This window comes from Scyliorhinus torazame, chromosome 9 (assembly GCF_047496885.1).
Source record: "Scyliorhinus torazame isolate Kashiwa2021f chromosome 9, sScyTor2.1, whole genome shotgun sequence".
NCBI lineage: Eukaryota > Metazoa > Chordata > Chondrichthyes > Carcharhiniformes > Scyliorhinidae > Scyliorhinus > Scyliorhinus torazame.
In genome coordinates this window covers 170,485,840-170,501,083 of record NC_092715.1, presented here as the reverse complement: position 1 = coordinate 170,501,083, position 15,244 = coordinate 170,485,840, and the positions used below count along the sequence as shown (strand labels likewise).

The following is a 15,244-nucleotide window of genomic DNA, read 5'->3' as shown; positions in this document are numbered from 1 at the left end:
ACCACCACATTAAAACATTCAAATACAAAAATTAAGTACCTCAAATCGAGGTAGCTCTTGTACAGTTGTCTTTGACTCATTCGGTTCTGAAGCAGCTTTAGGTTCCTTTGCCTTCTTTTTGCTTTTCTTCTTTTTCACTCTCCCAGCTGCTTCTTTCAGTTTTGTTTCATCATCATTGCTCTGCAGAATAATTTGATATTTCACATTTTGATCACATTGACACTTAAAAATTAGATTATTTTCAAAGCTAAAACTGTAAAGCAACTGTCATTTTTGGTTCTACCCTGACCTGCGAAACATTACGTGTAGATATCTTTGGTGGAGCTGAACTGAGAACCGGTTTCTTAGGTGCTTGTGAAACAATTCTGGCCCATGACAACGCAGATGGGGTGGCAGTAGATGGAGATGATGCAGGTGGTGCTACTGTGCTTGCTGGTGCAATAACAAAATGAATAACTCAATTTATTTTACAGCATTAGCATACAGGAAAAAATGCAGACACATTGGCTCAAGTTTAAGTTTATATCATATCAAAAGTGACACCTCGCGAGGTATTTTTCATATTTCATGAAAATATATAGTTAAATATATATATATATATAAAAAATTAAAATGGCTCAAGTTTAAGTTTATATCATATCAAAGGTGACACCTCTAGAAATATTTTTCATATTTCATGAAGATTTATAGTTAAATATATATATAAAATTAAAAACTTCTATCACTTTGATAGGGGTTGGGGAAGGAAGTGAAACATTAGTGCTACAGGAACAAACACTTAATCTGCAAATTAATACACAACCCCAAACCAATTCTTATTATTTAATGTAATAGAACATAAAACAACATGAGTTAGTAGGTCATCACAATTTTGGGATATGAAGCATTTCTCCTGCCTCTAATTATTTAACCAATGTGTGATATTTTCTGTAATAAATAAAATGATAAAATGCAGGAAAAACACAGCAGCTCTGGCAGAATCTGTGGAGAGAGAAACAGAGTTAATGCTTTGAGTCCAATACGATTCTTCTTCACAGTTTATGATTAGGATGATGCGCGGCATGGTAGCACAGTGGTTAGCACTGTTGCTTCACAGATCCAGGGTCCCAGGTTCGATTCCCGGCTTGGGTCGCTGTCTATGCGGAGTCTGCACATTCTCCCAGTGTCTGCGTGGGTTTCCTCTGGGTGTTCCGGTTTCCTCCCACAGTTGCTGGTAAGGTGGATTGTGCTGGTAAGGTGGATTGGACATGCTTATTTGCCCTTAGTGTCCAAAAAGTTGAGGTGGGGTTACTGGGATAGGGTGGAGGTGTGGCTTAAATAGGGGGCTCTTTACAAGGGCTGATGCAGAGTAGATAGTGCAGAAGGAGGCCATTCAGCCTGTAAATTCTATGATTCGATGTTATTTTGTAAAATCATTTTGGGGAAACATTGTGTTATTCTGTAAGGAAGGCTGCGTAAATTATTTAATTAAGCTGGACAAAGTTAATGGAGCCAGCTTGTCTGGAGAGTTGAGAGACAAAAAGGAGTAGAGGTGCTGAATGCACGCATTAGCAATGAAGCAAGTGGATTTTTAACGAAGTAGAGTTAGAAATTTGCATTAGTTGGGCGACACGGTGGCGCAGTGGTTAGCACAAATATGAATTGGCAAGTCATGTTGCAGCTGTATAGAACCTTAGTTAGGCCACACTTGGAGTATAGTGTTCAATTCTGGTCGCCACACTACCAGAAGGATGTGGAGGCTTTAGAGAGGGTGCAGAAGAGATTTACCAGAATGTTGCCTGGTATGGAGGGCATTAGCTATGAGGAGCGGTTGAATAAACTCGGTTTGTTCTCACTGGAACGAAGGAGGTTGAGGGGAGACCTGATAGAGGTCTACAAAATTATGAGGGGCATAGACAGAGTGGATAGTCAGAGGCTTTTCCCCAGGGTAGAGGGGTCAATTACTAGGGGGCATAGGTTTAAGGTGAGAGGGGCAAGGTTTAGAGTAGATGTACGAGGCAAGTTTTTTACGCAGAGGGTAGTGGGTGCCTGGAACTCGCTACCGGAGGAGGTAGTGGAAGCAGGGACGATAGGGACATTTAAGGGGCATCTTGACAAATATATGAATAGGATGGGAATAGAAGGATACGGACCCAGGAAGTGTAGAAGATTGTAGTTTAGTCAGGCAGCATGGTCGGCACGGGCTTGGAGGGCCGAAGGGCCTGTTCCTGTGCTGTACATTTCTTTGTTCTTTGTTCTCACAGCGCCATGGATCCGGGTTCGATCCTGGTCCCGAGTCACTGTTCTTGTGAGTTTACACATTCTCCCAGTGTCTGTGTGGGTCCCACCCCCACAACCCAAAAGATATGCTGGGTAGGTGGATTGGCCACATTAAATTGCCCCTTAATTGGAAAAAAATAATTGGCTACACTAAATCTTTTATAAATAAAAAGAAATTTGCATTAGGAGCTTGATAGCGAATTGGGTTTTCAAGTATTAAATTTCAAAGGGGTGTAAGGAACTTTTACAACTTGCAATGGTTTCATAAGTAAACAAGGGAAGGCGATTAAATTCAATTTGACCCTCAAGTAGAGGGCATAGGAAAATATGCAAGGTTTTTGTATTTTTGAAAAGCACAGTTTAAAGAAGCCCTGAGAACAATGAAATCGAAGATGAAAAAGGATATCCAAGGAGAGATGTTGAGCTGAATTGGGGTTGGTTGTATGTATATGGGGAAGACACCCTAGAAAAAGCTTTGTGCTGAATGTGCTGAGGGACGACGCAAAGTCTGAAGTGGTCATCCAGAAAAGCCTTGGGTTTCAGAAAGCAGTCTTGTTTCTGAAGTTTCTTGGGCTTCCACAGCAGAGTGGAAGTGATGTTGTGTGGCATAACCTTACTACAACAACAACAGTTTTGCCTTGGGTAATGTTATTGTTATAGCTAAACATCTCACGAGAGTGGTACAAGGTGTTTACTTGTGGATCGAAGGTTTATTTGGGGAGGGGGTGGGGAGGGGGGATGTTTTGTAAGACTATTTAACTGTGTGACTGAAACTTCTGTGCTTAAGTTTTCTTTTCTTACTAATAAATATTTTAATTTGTTCAAAATCCCAACGGTGTTACTGGAAGTATATGCTGCTGAAATCAGTACATTTCAGAATACCAAAAAAAGGTTATGGTCCGTAAGTCATGTTCTCTCTGGGATTTGGCAAGTTCAGCAATTAATATCTGCTGTGGTCTTAACAGTGGTATTTTTAAAATGTTTTGAAATCTTATTAAACACTTACTGGGAAGCTAGATTAAATAAAATATATGAAAATAACTTCTATCTCTGAATGTTATGAAAACGAAGTGTTTTCAAAATTTGCTGATAATTTCAACTTTTTTTAAAATAAAAGGCATTAATATGTATATGCATCTGTAAACATTTTCTGCAATTTTACATATCATACATAAATAATACTTTTAAGTATTGTTTAAAAAAATTGTATAGATAATTATCTGGAGAATATATTTATTGTTCAACCTTGTTTTCTCAGAAACTAAGGCTACTTATGTTGAAAAATATTTTTACTGACCAGTCAGTTCTAGAAATACCACAACATAATCCAAAGCAAAAACAAGGCAGGATGGCAAATGTACCTACCTGTGACAGTCATGGAATCAGGGACAGAATATTTCACTGAAGAAGTTGAAAGTCCTGGTAGCTGGGTTGTCCCCAAACTCTCATCCTAGAAAACGAGCAAGAGGTAAAACTTACTTCACAAATGGAAGTGTGAAAATCAAATAAATGAATTGCAGCTACAAATGAAAAGGAAAATAAATAAAAGTAATTTTGTTGCTTGGCTGCACAGAACTGGAGAATTGCTGAAAAAGAGACTGCTGTCAAAACTTTTCATCTTGCACCAATCAGAACAGAACTGCAAGAATACCATATCTCAAAAGGGAACAACAATTTATACTGCACTTGGTGATGTTGTGATTCTGTTCTGATGACTGATGAAAAGCTTTGGTGACATGTCTTTTTTTACAGCAATAAATCAGTTTGCTCAGCATTTATTGTTTTGTCGAATACATTTGGCATCTTCCAATGATATTCTACTGCGTTCCCAAGCAAAATTTACATTCAAGAAGTTGGATTCCGAAATTTAATAGAACCAGATATTTCAACATTTGCATGGGGAATATCTGTCAGATATGCTTGGGAGAGGCGGCACATGGCACAGTGGTTAGCATTGCTGCCTACGGCGCTGAGGACCCAGGTTCGAATCCCGGCCCTGGGTCACTGTCTGTGTGGAGTTTGCACATTCTCTCCGTGTCTGCGTGGGTTTCACCCCCACAACCCAAAGATATGTAGGGTAGGTGGATTGGCCACGCTAAATTGCCCATTAATTGGAAAAAAAATAATAATTGGGTACTTTAAATTTATATAAAAAAAGATATGCTTGGGAGAAAAATAAACATTCTAACAAATTAACAAAAAATTGCAAATTCACCTTTTAAATCTTTTTAGGATTACCTTAAACTGAGGACCCACCTTGGCTCTAGTGGACATCAAAAACATCCAATGCACTTTTCAAAGAGCAGAGGAACACAAGTGCAGCAGGAGGACATTTGGCTAACATTTGATAAGATCATGGCTGATTTGATTATGGCTTTAATTCCACTTTCCAGTCTGCTCTCCCCATAACTCATGACCTTCTTGTTAATCAAAAGTCTAACTTAGCCTTGAATATATTCAATGACTCAGCCTCCATTGCTCTCCAAGAGGATTCCACAAACGTAACCTTCAGAGAAAATATTTATCCTGATCTCAGTCTTAAATGGGGACCCCTAATTTTTAAACTCCAGTCCTGTAGTTCTAGGTTCCCCACAATGAAACATTCTCTTGCACTATCAAGTTCCCTCAGGTTCTTGTATGTTTTAATAAGATCACCTCTCATTCATTTAAATTCCAATGGGTATAAGAAGTTTCTCATTTTCTGCCTAACATTTACTAAATCAACAAACACTAAAACAGCATTTACCTGGCAATTTATTTTGCTGCCGCTGGACCTCCCTTTGCACAAATGCCTGGTGTATTTTCCTAGATTGTGAAAGGCACTAGATGGGCTTAATTTTGTTGGGGTGGCAGGAGACCGGATGACAGGCCAGAAAACGAACACAACCTTGCCCTGGCGGTTTGGAGGGCACCTGGCCACATTTTAGGTCCATCATGTAGCTAATCAGGAGCTGTTGAGGCTCCTGTCCCTTTAGAGAACGGAAATCCACCCCCAAGAACCACCAGCCTATTGGAGGGTGCGGGGCTAGAGGAAAAAGTGGTCAGTGAGAACAGGGGATCGAGTTGCCATTTGGACTGCTTATTTTGGGCACACCCATCCTTCCCACCGAGCCAGCAGGGAGGTAACCAGACGGTCTCCCCATGAGGTGGAGGATCAAGCCAACCCTGGTAAAATGCCGAAAACTGGAACAGGCCCGTAAGTGGGGGGCATTTAAAAGTGGAACAATTGGCCTCTGGATGGGAGGGTTGTCCTCCACTTTTCCCACCATTGGCAGAATGCCATGGTGGCAGGCAATCCCACAGGCACTCTCACCCCCTCTTTTTCTTATCATATCATGAGTTACCTGCTACCTATCATGTCCCTAGGGGGCTGGTAAAATCTAGCCCGATAAATGCAAGTCATTTATTTTCTTGCTTTTGATGGCCAACTTTATGACTTTGTAACATCCCCAACATGCTTTTCAAAAAGAGCCAGATGAAGGAAATCACATAAATCCGGTCATAGCACCAGCCTATGCTTACAGACATACATCTAAATTTGTAAATTATGGACGGGTATCAGCAGTACTCTTTGCAGATATCCTCGTTTTTAAAACGGATTATTTTTCCTTCCCCTTCAGATGGTCCCCTTCAGGGTTTCGCTGGCTTGCAACGCAGAACACAGCCAGCAGTGCAGGTTCAATTCACGTACCAGCCTCCCCGAACAGGCGCCGGAATGTTGCGACTAGGGGCTTTTCACAGTAACTTCTTTGAAGCCTACTTGTGACAATAAGCGATTATTATTTTTATTACCTAATTGGGTGTTCCTATTACCTCTTCATTCTGTCCTTTGTATAGTCAAAACTTTATTCCCTTATGTGTATGTACGGTGGAACCTACATCACTGCTCTTCTCCACCCATAACATGGTTGGGCAGAATAGCTCTGATTAAGATGAATATAATACCTAGGTTGCTGTGCCCACTACAGATGCTACCAATTTTATTTTCTGCTAATTTCCCATTGGGAGTTTAGCTCTTTCGTATGGAAGGAAAAAAGAGAGACCTCGTTTAAATTTGGCCAAATTGCAATTTCCCCGAGTTCAAAAAGTGGCCTTGGTGTGCCGAACATTAAATTGTATCAGCTGGTCTCTCACCTTAGATTTATACATGAATGGATAAGAGAGGACTCCACTTCCATTTGGCTTAATATTGAAGCTCGTCAGTCTCAATACCCTTCACAAACTCTGCTGTATCTTAGAGATTTTAAGATGCTACCAGGCAAATGTGAGAATCCAATAATCACTAATACTCAAGAGCGTGGCGGTTGGTCTGTGATTTGGTTGAAGTTCTATGCCGACTTCTCCTCCTTCTTCCATACAGAGTAACCCAGATTTTCCTCAAGATCTCATAGACTATGGTTTTGACATTTGGAGGATAAGGGGCTTATTAGACTGGGGACCTGTTTAGAGGAGCTTTCTGGTTATCTTTTGAGCAATGTGATATCCCAAGATTTAAAAAAAATATATATTTTGCAGCTTAGACTTTATACCTGCATCTTAACGCCAGGTTTTCTCCAATGGAAAAAAATCTTATGAATTAATCGCTTTGGTACCATGGATAACAAGTTTTATGACACACTGCTTTAGATCCAATATGAATAGGCAATAGGTTCTGCAGATTTGGGAAAAGGACCTTGCAGTGAATATTGATGATGAAATCTGGGGTGTTATCTGGGAGAATGCGAATAAGATCTTGGTTTGTAATAGAACGAAGGAGACTCAACTAAAAATTCTCCATAGTCTGCATATCACACCAAGCTGAAGACACAAGATAGATCCCGGCATATCCACCGTGTCAAAAGTGTAAATTGGTAATATACTCACTGTATCTGGTACTGTGTCAAAATTAAAAGCTATTGGTGGGGCATACTTGATATTTAAATATTATCTTGGAGATTAATCCTGTGTTTTTGATTCGGAGGTTCCCAGATAAACAGATAATTGATGTCAACGAGAAACAGTTTTATAATATTCCAACATTTACAGCTCAGAAAATATTTTATGCTCCTGGATTAATAATAAACCACCTCGGTACAAAAATATTATGGAGTATATCCCAATGGAATTTCTAACTTCATAGAATTTACAGTGCAGAAGGAGGCCATTCGGCCCATCGAGTCTGTACCGGCCCTTGGAAAGAGCACCCTTCACCCTATCCCCATAATCCCACCTAACGTTTTTGGACACTAAGGGCAATTTAGCATGGCCAATCCACCTAACCTATACATCTTTGGACTGTGGGAGGAAATCAGAGTACCAGGAGGAAACCCACACAGACACAGGAGAACGTGCAGAGTCCACACACAGTGACCCAACCTGGGAATCGAACCTGGGACAATGGAGCTGTGAAGCAGCTGTGCTAACCACTGTGCTACCGTGCTGCCCACGGTAATTTGTATACTTCACCTAAATTGGACTCACTCCAAAAGGGATGGGATCCCAATCTTAAATATACAGGTTCCGCATTGTCAGATTTACTCCAAGGCTTTCCGTAGATTATGCAATATTTCTCTAACAGTGTAGGCAAGGGGGTGTGCCCCTGTTCCATTTCTTTATATTATTTGTCCTTTTTCTCCCCATCCTGTCACTCGTTTTCTTTACTTGTTCCTTTATGTGGAAGCGGCAGGTTAGATGAATTAACTGTGCTGGTTATTTTTTAAATTTATAGTGAATTGATTGTGTTGTAATGTACAGGTTTTAAGTGGTTTAGAATTTTTGGTTTAGAAAAAAAAATGGAAAAACTCAAATAACAATACGTAAAGAAAATGTTATTTTATGTATGTAGTTTTGGACCGATGGCATGAAAATAGTCGCCATCCCATTTGACCAGTTCCTGGAATTGACAAACCTGTCATTCTACCCCCAGTTTAAGGCGTAGTTACTGTTGTAATGTAGGAAAAGCACTAAACTCTATTGGTGAAAAGTTCTATGAGCGCTAGGTAGTCTTCAGTTGCCTAACGCAAATTGATTCAAATTCCAAGGTTTAAAAAAAATTACAACAATGATTTAAATATTGAGAGTTTTAATAATGGTATACAGTAGTGAGAGTGCAAATCGAAATGACTGCCCATGGTGTGTGACTTAATAAGTTGCTTTTGATAGTGCAAGAGATAAAGTTGCCACAGTCCGAGATGACTGTAGACTGCTTTCCCCTTTTGAGGGGCAGAGCTGAGTGGTGGGGATTTAGCCCGAGGATCACCACACCTCATGCAAGGGGTACGGTTGAGAAGACAGCGCCTTCATGAATAACCTCAGCCGGTACAGGAATTGAACCCACACTATTGGCCTCACTCTGCATCATGAACCAGCTGTCCAGCCAACTGAGTGAAGAGACACCTACTAGAATCATAGAATTCTTACAGTGCAGGAGGCAACCATTTGACCCACCGAGGCTGCACTGACCCTCTGAAAGAGAACTCTACTTAGGCCCACTCCCACGACCTATCACCGTAACCCCACCCAACCTGCACATCTTTGATACTAAGGGACAATTTATCATGACCAAATCCACCTTTCCTGCACATCTTTGTACTGTGGGAGGAAACCCACGCAGACATGGGGCGAAAGTGCAAACTCCACATAGACAGTGACCCAATGCCGGGGCCCGGGTGCCCAGCGCTGTGATGCAGCAATGCTAACCACTGTGTCACTCTGTGAAGGATGCTTCCCTGATCTCTGTTGACATTAGGTAAAAATATTTTAGTTGTCTTCAGGAGCAATGTGAATTAGAGGCACCCTGGCAGGGACAGTGACCACAAGAGGTTGGAAGGGGGAATAAAGAGTGGGTTCAAACCCAGGGATTGGGTGAAGATGGCCAACGGGGAGTCATCCTTCTGCAAATGCATCCTTTTGTTGCTGGGCACTCAAATGACCACCAGGACTGTGCAACTGCACAACAGAATTGTTGACTGGTAGCTCAAATTCGTATGCACATTCCCAGGAACAGCTTTATGACAGCCACCTGAATTAGATACAAATGCAGTAATTTGAACATTCTAAAGAACTACACCAAGCTGTGAGCTGTCTGTCTAGATGTATAAATTACAACAATACAATTTGGGGCAATTAAGGTTATTTATCATTTATATTTTGTAAGTGCCCATTATTTCATCGTATCTAATATCTCATGCAAATTGGATTGTCATGAAGTGTCCATTTTTTTTTTGTAGATGTCTAATGGTCATTGTGTGTGGTCTCTGCACGTTCTCCCGTGTCTGTGTGGGTTTCCTCCTGGTGCTCTGATTACAGCCCACCGGCTGTAACAGTTGTTCTGTAACTCCCGGCCTGACTTCTCCATGTCTAGTTTTACTACGAACACAACGACGAACCACACATAACAAAACCACTATTCTTATAAAACGAAAACACCAGAAGTCTTTAACCCCCGAGTACTATGAAATAAACCAACACAATAAACCTTACACTGACAATTCCAAAGTTTACTTTAAATCTATTCACCGGGTGGCCAACTCAAAACTGGACCCCGCTTCCCTGGGGCCAGCCGTCCACTGGGTCCGACTGTCCGGTCCGGACCTCCTCTGGCCAAGGGGCCTGACTAACCCTGTCCTTCCCTTCACTTAAGGGGCTTGGGGACCTTTCTTCTCCCCCCGTGGGGAGTGGATTCCTGGGGGCAGCGCTCGGCGGCGCCCCCTTCTTATCCCAGCCCTGATCACCTTGCAGCCACGTCTCTGTGATGCCCACAACAGTACTGGCTAATTTCAATGTGCGCAACAAACTCATTTACCTTGTTCCGTATACTGCGCACATTTAGGTACAAAACCTCAGTCCTGCATTGACCACCTCCCTTCTCATATTGTCCCTTTTTTTGCTCTGCCTGATTCCTGCCACCTTCTTTTTTTTTAATAAATATTTTATTAAAAATTTTTGGTCAACCAACACAGTACATTGTGCATCCTTTACACAACATTATAACAATACAGATAATAATGACCTTTTTTTTATATAAACAAAAAACAACAAATAAATAAATATTAAATAACAAAAATGAAAACTAGCCCTAATTGGCAACTGCCTTGTCACAGGCTATACCCCCCCCACCCACCCCCCCCCATCCCTCCCCCCCCCCCCCCAAGTCCTGTGCTGCTGCTGCTGCCTTCTTTTTTCCCCCATCTATCTTTCCGCAAGATATTCGACGAACGGTTGCCACCGCCTGGTGAACCCTTGAGCCGACCCCCTTAGGACGAACTTAATCCGCTCTAGCTTTATGAACCCCACCATATCATTTATCCAGGTCTCCACCCCCGGGGGCTTGGCTTCTTTCCACATTAGCAATATCCTGCGCCGGGCTACTAGGGACGCAAAGGCCAAAACATCGGCCTCTCTCGCCTCCTGCACTCCCGGCTCTTGTGCAACCCCAAATATAGCCAACCCCCAGCTTGGTTCGACCCGGACTCCTACTACTTTTAAAAGCGCCTTTGTCACCCCCACCCAAAACCCCTGTAGTGCCGGGCATGACCAAAACATATGGGTATGATTCGCTGGGCTTCTCGAGCACCTCGCACACCTATCCTCCACCCCAAAAAATTTACTGAGCCGTGTTCCAGTCATATGTGCCCTGTGTAATACCTTAAACTGAATCAGGCTTAGCCTGGCGCACGAGGACGACGAGTTTACCCTGTTTAGGGCATCTGCCCACAGCCCCTCCTCGATCTCCTCCCCTAACTCTTCTTCCCATTTCCTTTTTAGTTCGTCCACCATAGTCTCCCCTTCGTCCCTCATTTCCCTATATATATCCGACACCTTACCATCCCCCACCCATTTCTTTGAGATGACTCTGTCCTGCACCTCTTGTGTCGGGAGCTGCGGGAATTCCCTCACCTGTTGCCTCGCAAAAGCCCTCAATTGCATGTACCTGAATGCATTCCCTTGGGGCAACCCATATTTCTCGGTCAGCGCTCCCAGACTTGCGAACTTCCCGTCCACAAATAGATCTTTCAGTTGCGTTATTCCTGCTCTTTGCCACATTCCATATCCCCCATCCATTCCCCCCGGGGCAAACCTATGGTTGTTTCTTATCGGGGACCCCCCCCAATGCTCCGGTCTTTCCCCTATGTCGTCTCCACTGTCCCCAAATCTTCAGTGTAGCTACCACCACCGGGCTCGTGGTGTAGTTCCTCGGTGAGAACGGCAATGGGGCTGTCACCATAGCCTGCAGGCTGGTCCCCCTACAGGACGCCCTCTCTAATCTCTTCCACGCCGCTCCCTCCTCCTCTCCCATCCACTTACTCACCATTGAAATATTAGCGGCCCAATAATACTCACTTAGGCTCGGTAATGCCAGCCCCCCCCTATCCCTACTACGCTGTAAGAATCCCTTCCTCACTCTCGGAGTCTTCCCGGCCCAAACAAAACCCATGATGCTCTTTTCTATCCTTTTAAAAAAAGCCTTCGTGATCACCACCGGGAGGCACTGAAACACAAAGAGGAATCTCGGGAGGACCACCATCTTAACCGCCTGCACCCTCCCTGCCATTGACAGTGCTACCATATCCCATCTCTTGAAATCTTCCTCCATCTGTTCCACCAACCGCGTTAAATTTAGCCTGTGCAATGTGCCCCAATTCTTAGCTATCTGGATCCCCAGGTAACGAAAGTCTCTTGTTACCTTCCTCAACGGTAGGTCTTCTATTTCTCTACTCTGCTCCCCTGGATGCACCACAAACAGCTCACTCTTCCCCATGTTCAATTTATACCCTGAAAAATCCCCAAACTCCCCAAGTATCCGCATTATTTCTGGCATCCCCTCCGCCGGATCCGCCACATATAGTAGCAGATCATCCGCATATAAAGATACCCGGTGTTCTTCTCCTCCCCTAAGTATTCCCCTCCATCTCTTGGAACCTCTCAGCGCTATCGCCAGGGGCTCAATCGCCAGTGCAAACAGTAATGGGGACAGAGGACATCCCTGCCTTGTCCCTCTATGGAGCCGAAAATATGCCGATCCCCGTCCATTCGTGACCACACTCGCCATCGGGGCCCTATATAACAGCTGCACCCATCTAACATACCCCTCTCCAAAACCAAATCTCCTCAACACCTCCCACAGATAATCCCATTCCACTCTATCAAATGCTTTCTCGGCATCCATCGCCACTACTATCTCCGTTTCACCCTCTGGTGGGGCCATCATCATTACCCCAAACAGCCTCCGTATATTCGTGTTCAGCTGTCTCCCCTTCACAAACCCAGTTTGGTCCTCGTGAACCACCCCCGGGACACATTCCTCTATTCTCATTGCCATTACCTTGGCCAGGACCTTGGCATCCACATTTAGGAGGGAAATTGGTCTGTAGGACCCGCATTGTAGCGGATCCTTTTCCTTCTTTAAGAGAAGCGATATCGTTGCTTCAGACATAGTCGGGGGCAGTTGTCCCCTTTCCTTTGCCTCGTTAAAGGTCCTCGTCAGTACCGGGGCGAGCAAGTCCAAATACTTTCTGTAAAATTCAACTGGGAATCCGTCCGGTCCCGGGGCCTTTCCCGTCTGCATGTTCCTAATTCCTTTCACCACTTCTTCTACCGTAATCTGTGCTCCCAGTCCCACCCTTTCCTGCTCTTCCACCGTGGGAATTTCCAGCCGATCCAAAAAATCCATCATTCTCTCCCTCCCATCCGGGGGTTGAGCTTCATACAATTTTTTATAAAATGTCTTGAACACTTCATTCACTCTCTCCGCCCCCCTCTCCATCTCTCCTTCCTCATCCCTCACTCCCCCTATTTCCCTCGCTGCTCCCCTTTTCCTCAATTGGTGTGCCAGCAATCTGCTCGCCTTCTCCCCATATTCATACTGTACACCCTGCGCCTTCCTCCATTGTGCCTCTGCAGTGCCTGTAGTCAGCAAGTCAAATTCCACATGCAGCCTTTGCCTTTCCCTGTACAGTCCCTCCTCCGGTGCTTCCGCATATTGTCTGTCCACCCTCAAAAGTTCTTGCAGCAACCGCTCCCGTTCCTTACTCTCCTGCTTCCCTTTATGTGCCCTTATTGATATCAGCTCCCCCCTAACCACCGCCTTCAACGCCTCCCAGACCACTCCCACCTGAACCTCCCCATTGTCATTGAGTTCCAAGTACTTTTCAATACATCCCCTCACCCTTAGGCACACCCCCTCATCCGCCATTAGTCCCATGTCCATTCTCCAGGGTGGGCGCCCTCCTGTTTCCTCCCCTATCTCCAAGTCTACCCAGTGTGCGGCATGATCCGAAATGGCTATAGCAGTATATTCCGTTCCCCTCACCTTCGGGATCAATGCCCTACCCAACACAAAAAAGTCTATGCGCGAATAGACTTTATGGACATAGGAGAAAAACGAGAACTCCTTACTCCTAGGTCTACTGAATCTCCACGGGTCCACACCCCCCATCTGCTCCATAAAATCCTTAAGCACCTTGGCTGCTGCCGGCCTCCTACCAGTCCTGGACTTCGACCTATCCAGCCTTGGTTCCAACACCGTGTTAAAGTCTCCCCCCATTATCAGCTTTCCCGTCTCTAGGTCCGGGATGCGTCCTAGCATTCGCCTCATAAAGTTGGCATCATCCCAGTTCGGGGCATACACGTTTACCAAAACCACCATCTCTCCCTGTAATTTGCCACTCACCATCACGTATCTGCCCCCGTTATCCACCACTATAGTCTTTGCCTCGAACATTACCCGCTTCCCACGCAGCTGTATCACCCCCAGGCGGTGCCCCCCCGCCCATCCTCTCCCGTACCCACTCCCCCCTTTCCCCAGCAGCAGCAACCCAGTAATTCCCCCCTCCCACCCCCCCCGCTAGACCCCCCGCTAGCGTAATTAACTCCCCCCATGTTGCTCCCAGAAGTCAGCAAACTCGGCTGACCTCGGCTTCCCCCCGTGACCACGGCTCGCACCGTGCGACGCCCCCTCCTTCCTGCTTCTCTATTCCCGCCATAATTATCATAGCGCGGGAACCAAGCCCGCGCCTCTCCCTCGGCCCCGCCTCCCATGGCCAACGCCCCATCTCCTCTCCCTCCCCACCTCCCCCCATCACCACCTGTGGGAGAAAGAAAAGTTACCACATCGCAGGATTAGTATATAAAACCCCTCTTTGCCCCCCACATTCGCCCCACCACTTTGTCCAAACGTTCTTTTTCATACTCCACTCATTCCAGTTTTTCTTCTACAATAAAAGTCCACGCTTCATCCGCCATCTCAAAGTAGTGGTGCCTCCCTTGATATGTGACCCACAGTCTTGCCGGTTGCAGCATTCCAAATTTTATCTTCCTTTTGTGAAGTACCGCCTTGGCCCAATTAAAGCTCGCCCTCCTTCTCGCCACCTCCGCACTCCAGTCTTGATAAACGCGGATCACCGCGTTCTCCCATTTACTGCACCGAGTTTTCTTCGCCCATCTAAGGACCATTTCTCTATCCTTAGGAGGAATCTCACCACTATGGCTCTGGGAGTTTCTCCTGCTCTCGATCCTCGCGCCATCACTCGGTACGCTCCCTCCACCTCCAACGGACCCGTCGGGGCCTCCGCTCCCATTAACGAATGCAGCATCGTGCTCACATATGCCCCGACGTCCGCCCCCTCCACACCTTCAGGAAGGCCAAGAATCCTCAGGTTGTTCCTCCTTGCGTTGTTTTCCAGTGCCTCCAACCTCTCCACACATCGTTTCTGGTGTGCCTCCTGTATCTCCGACTTCACCACCAGGCCCTGTATATCGTTCTCATTCTCGGCTGCTTTCGCCTTCACGACCCGAAGCTCCTGCTCCTGGGTCTTTTGTTCCTCCTTTAGCCCTTCGATCGCCTGTAGTATCGGGGCCAACAACTCTTTCTTCATTTCCTTTTTTATCTCCTCCACGCAGCATTTCAAGAACTCTTGTTGTTCAGAGCCCCATATGAAACTGCCACCTTCCGACGCCATCTTGGTTTTTGCTTGCCTTCCTTGCCGTTGTTCCAAAGGATCCGCTG

At 45.0% G+C, this 15,244-nt stretch overlaps 1 protein-coding gene across 3 annotated transcripts in view; it reads right to left on the bottom strand.

The window, feature by feature from the left end:
* Positions 1-15,244, bottom strand: part of secisbp2 (SECIS binding protein 2) — a 159,623-nt gene that overhangs the window by 109,016 nt on the left and 35,363 nt on the right. For all 3 annotated transcript variants that reach the window (XM_072516780.1, XM_072516779.1, XM_072516778.1), the window contains exons 6-8: positions 3,625-3,709; positions 290-432; positions 40-180 (exon numbers count right to left, since the gene is read on the bottom strand). In XM_072516780.1, coding sequence (XP_072372881.1) covers positions 40-180; positions 290-432; positions 3,625-3,709 — 369 coding nt within the window. The remainder of the gene's footprint in view (positions 1-39; positions 181-289; positions 433-3,624; positions 3,710-15,244) is intronic.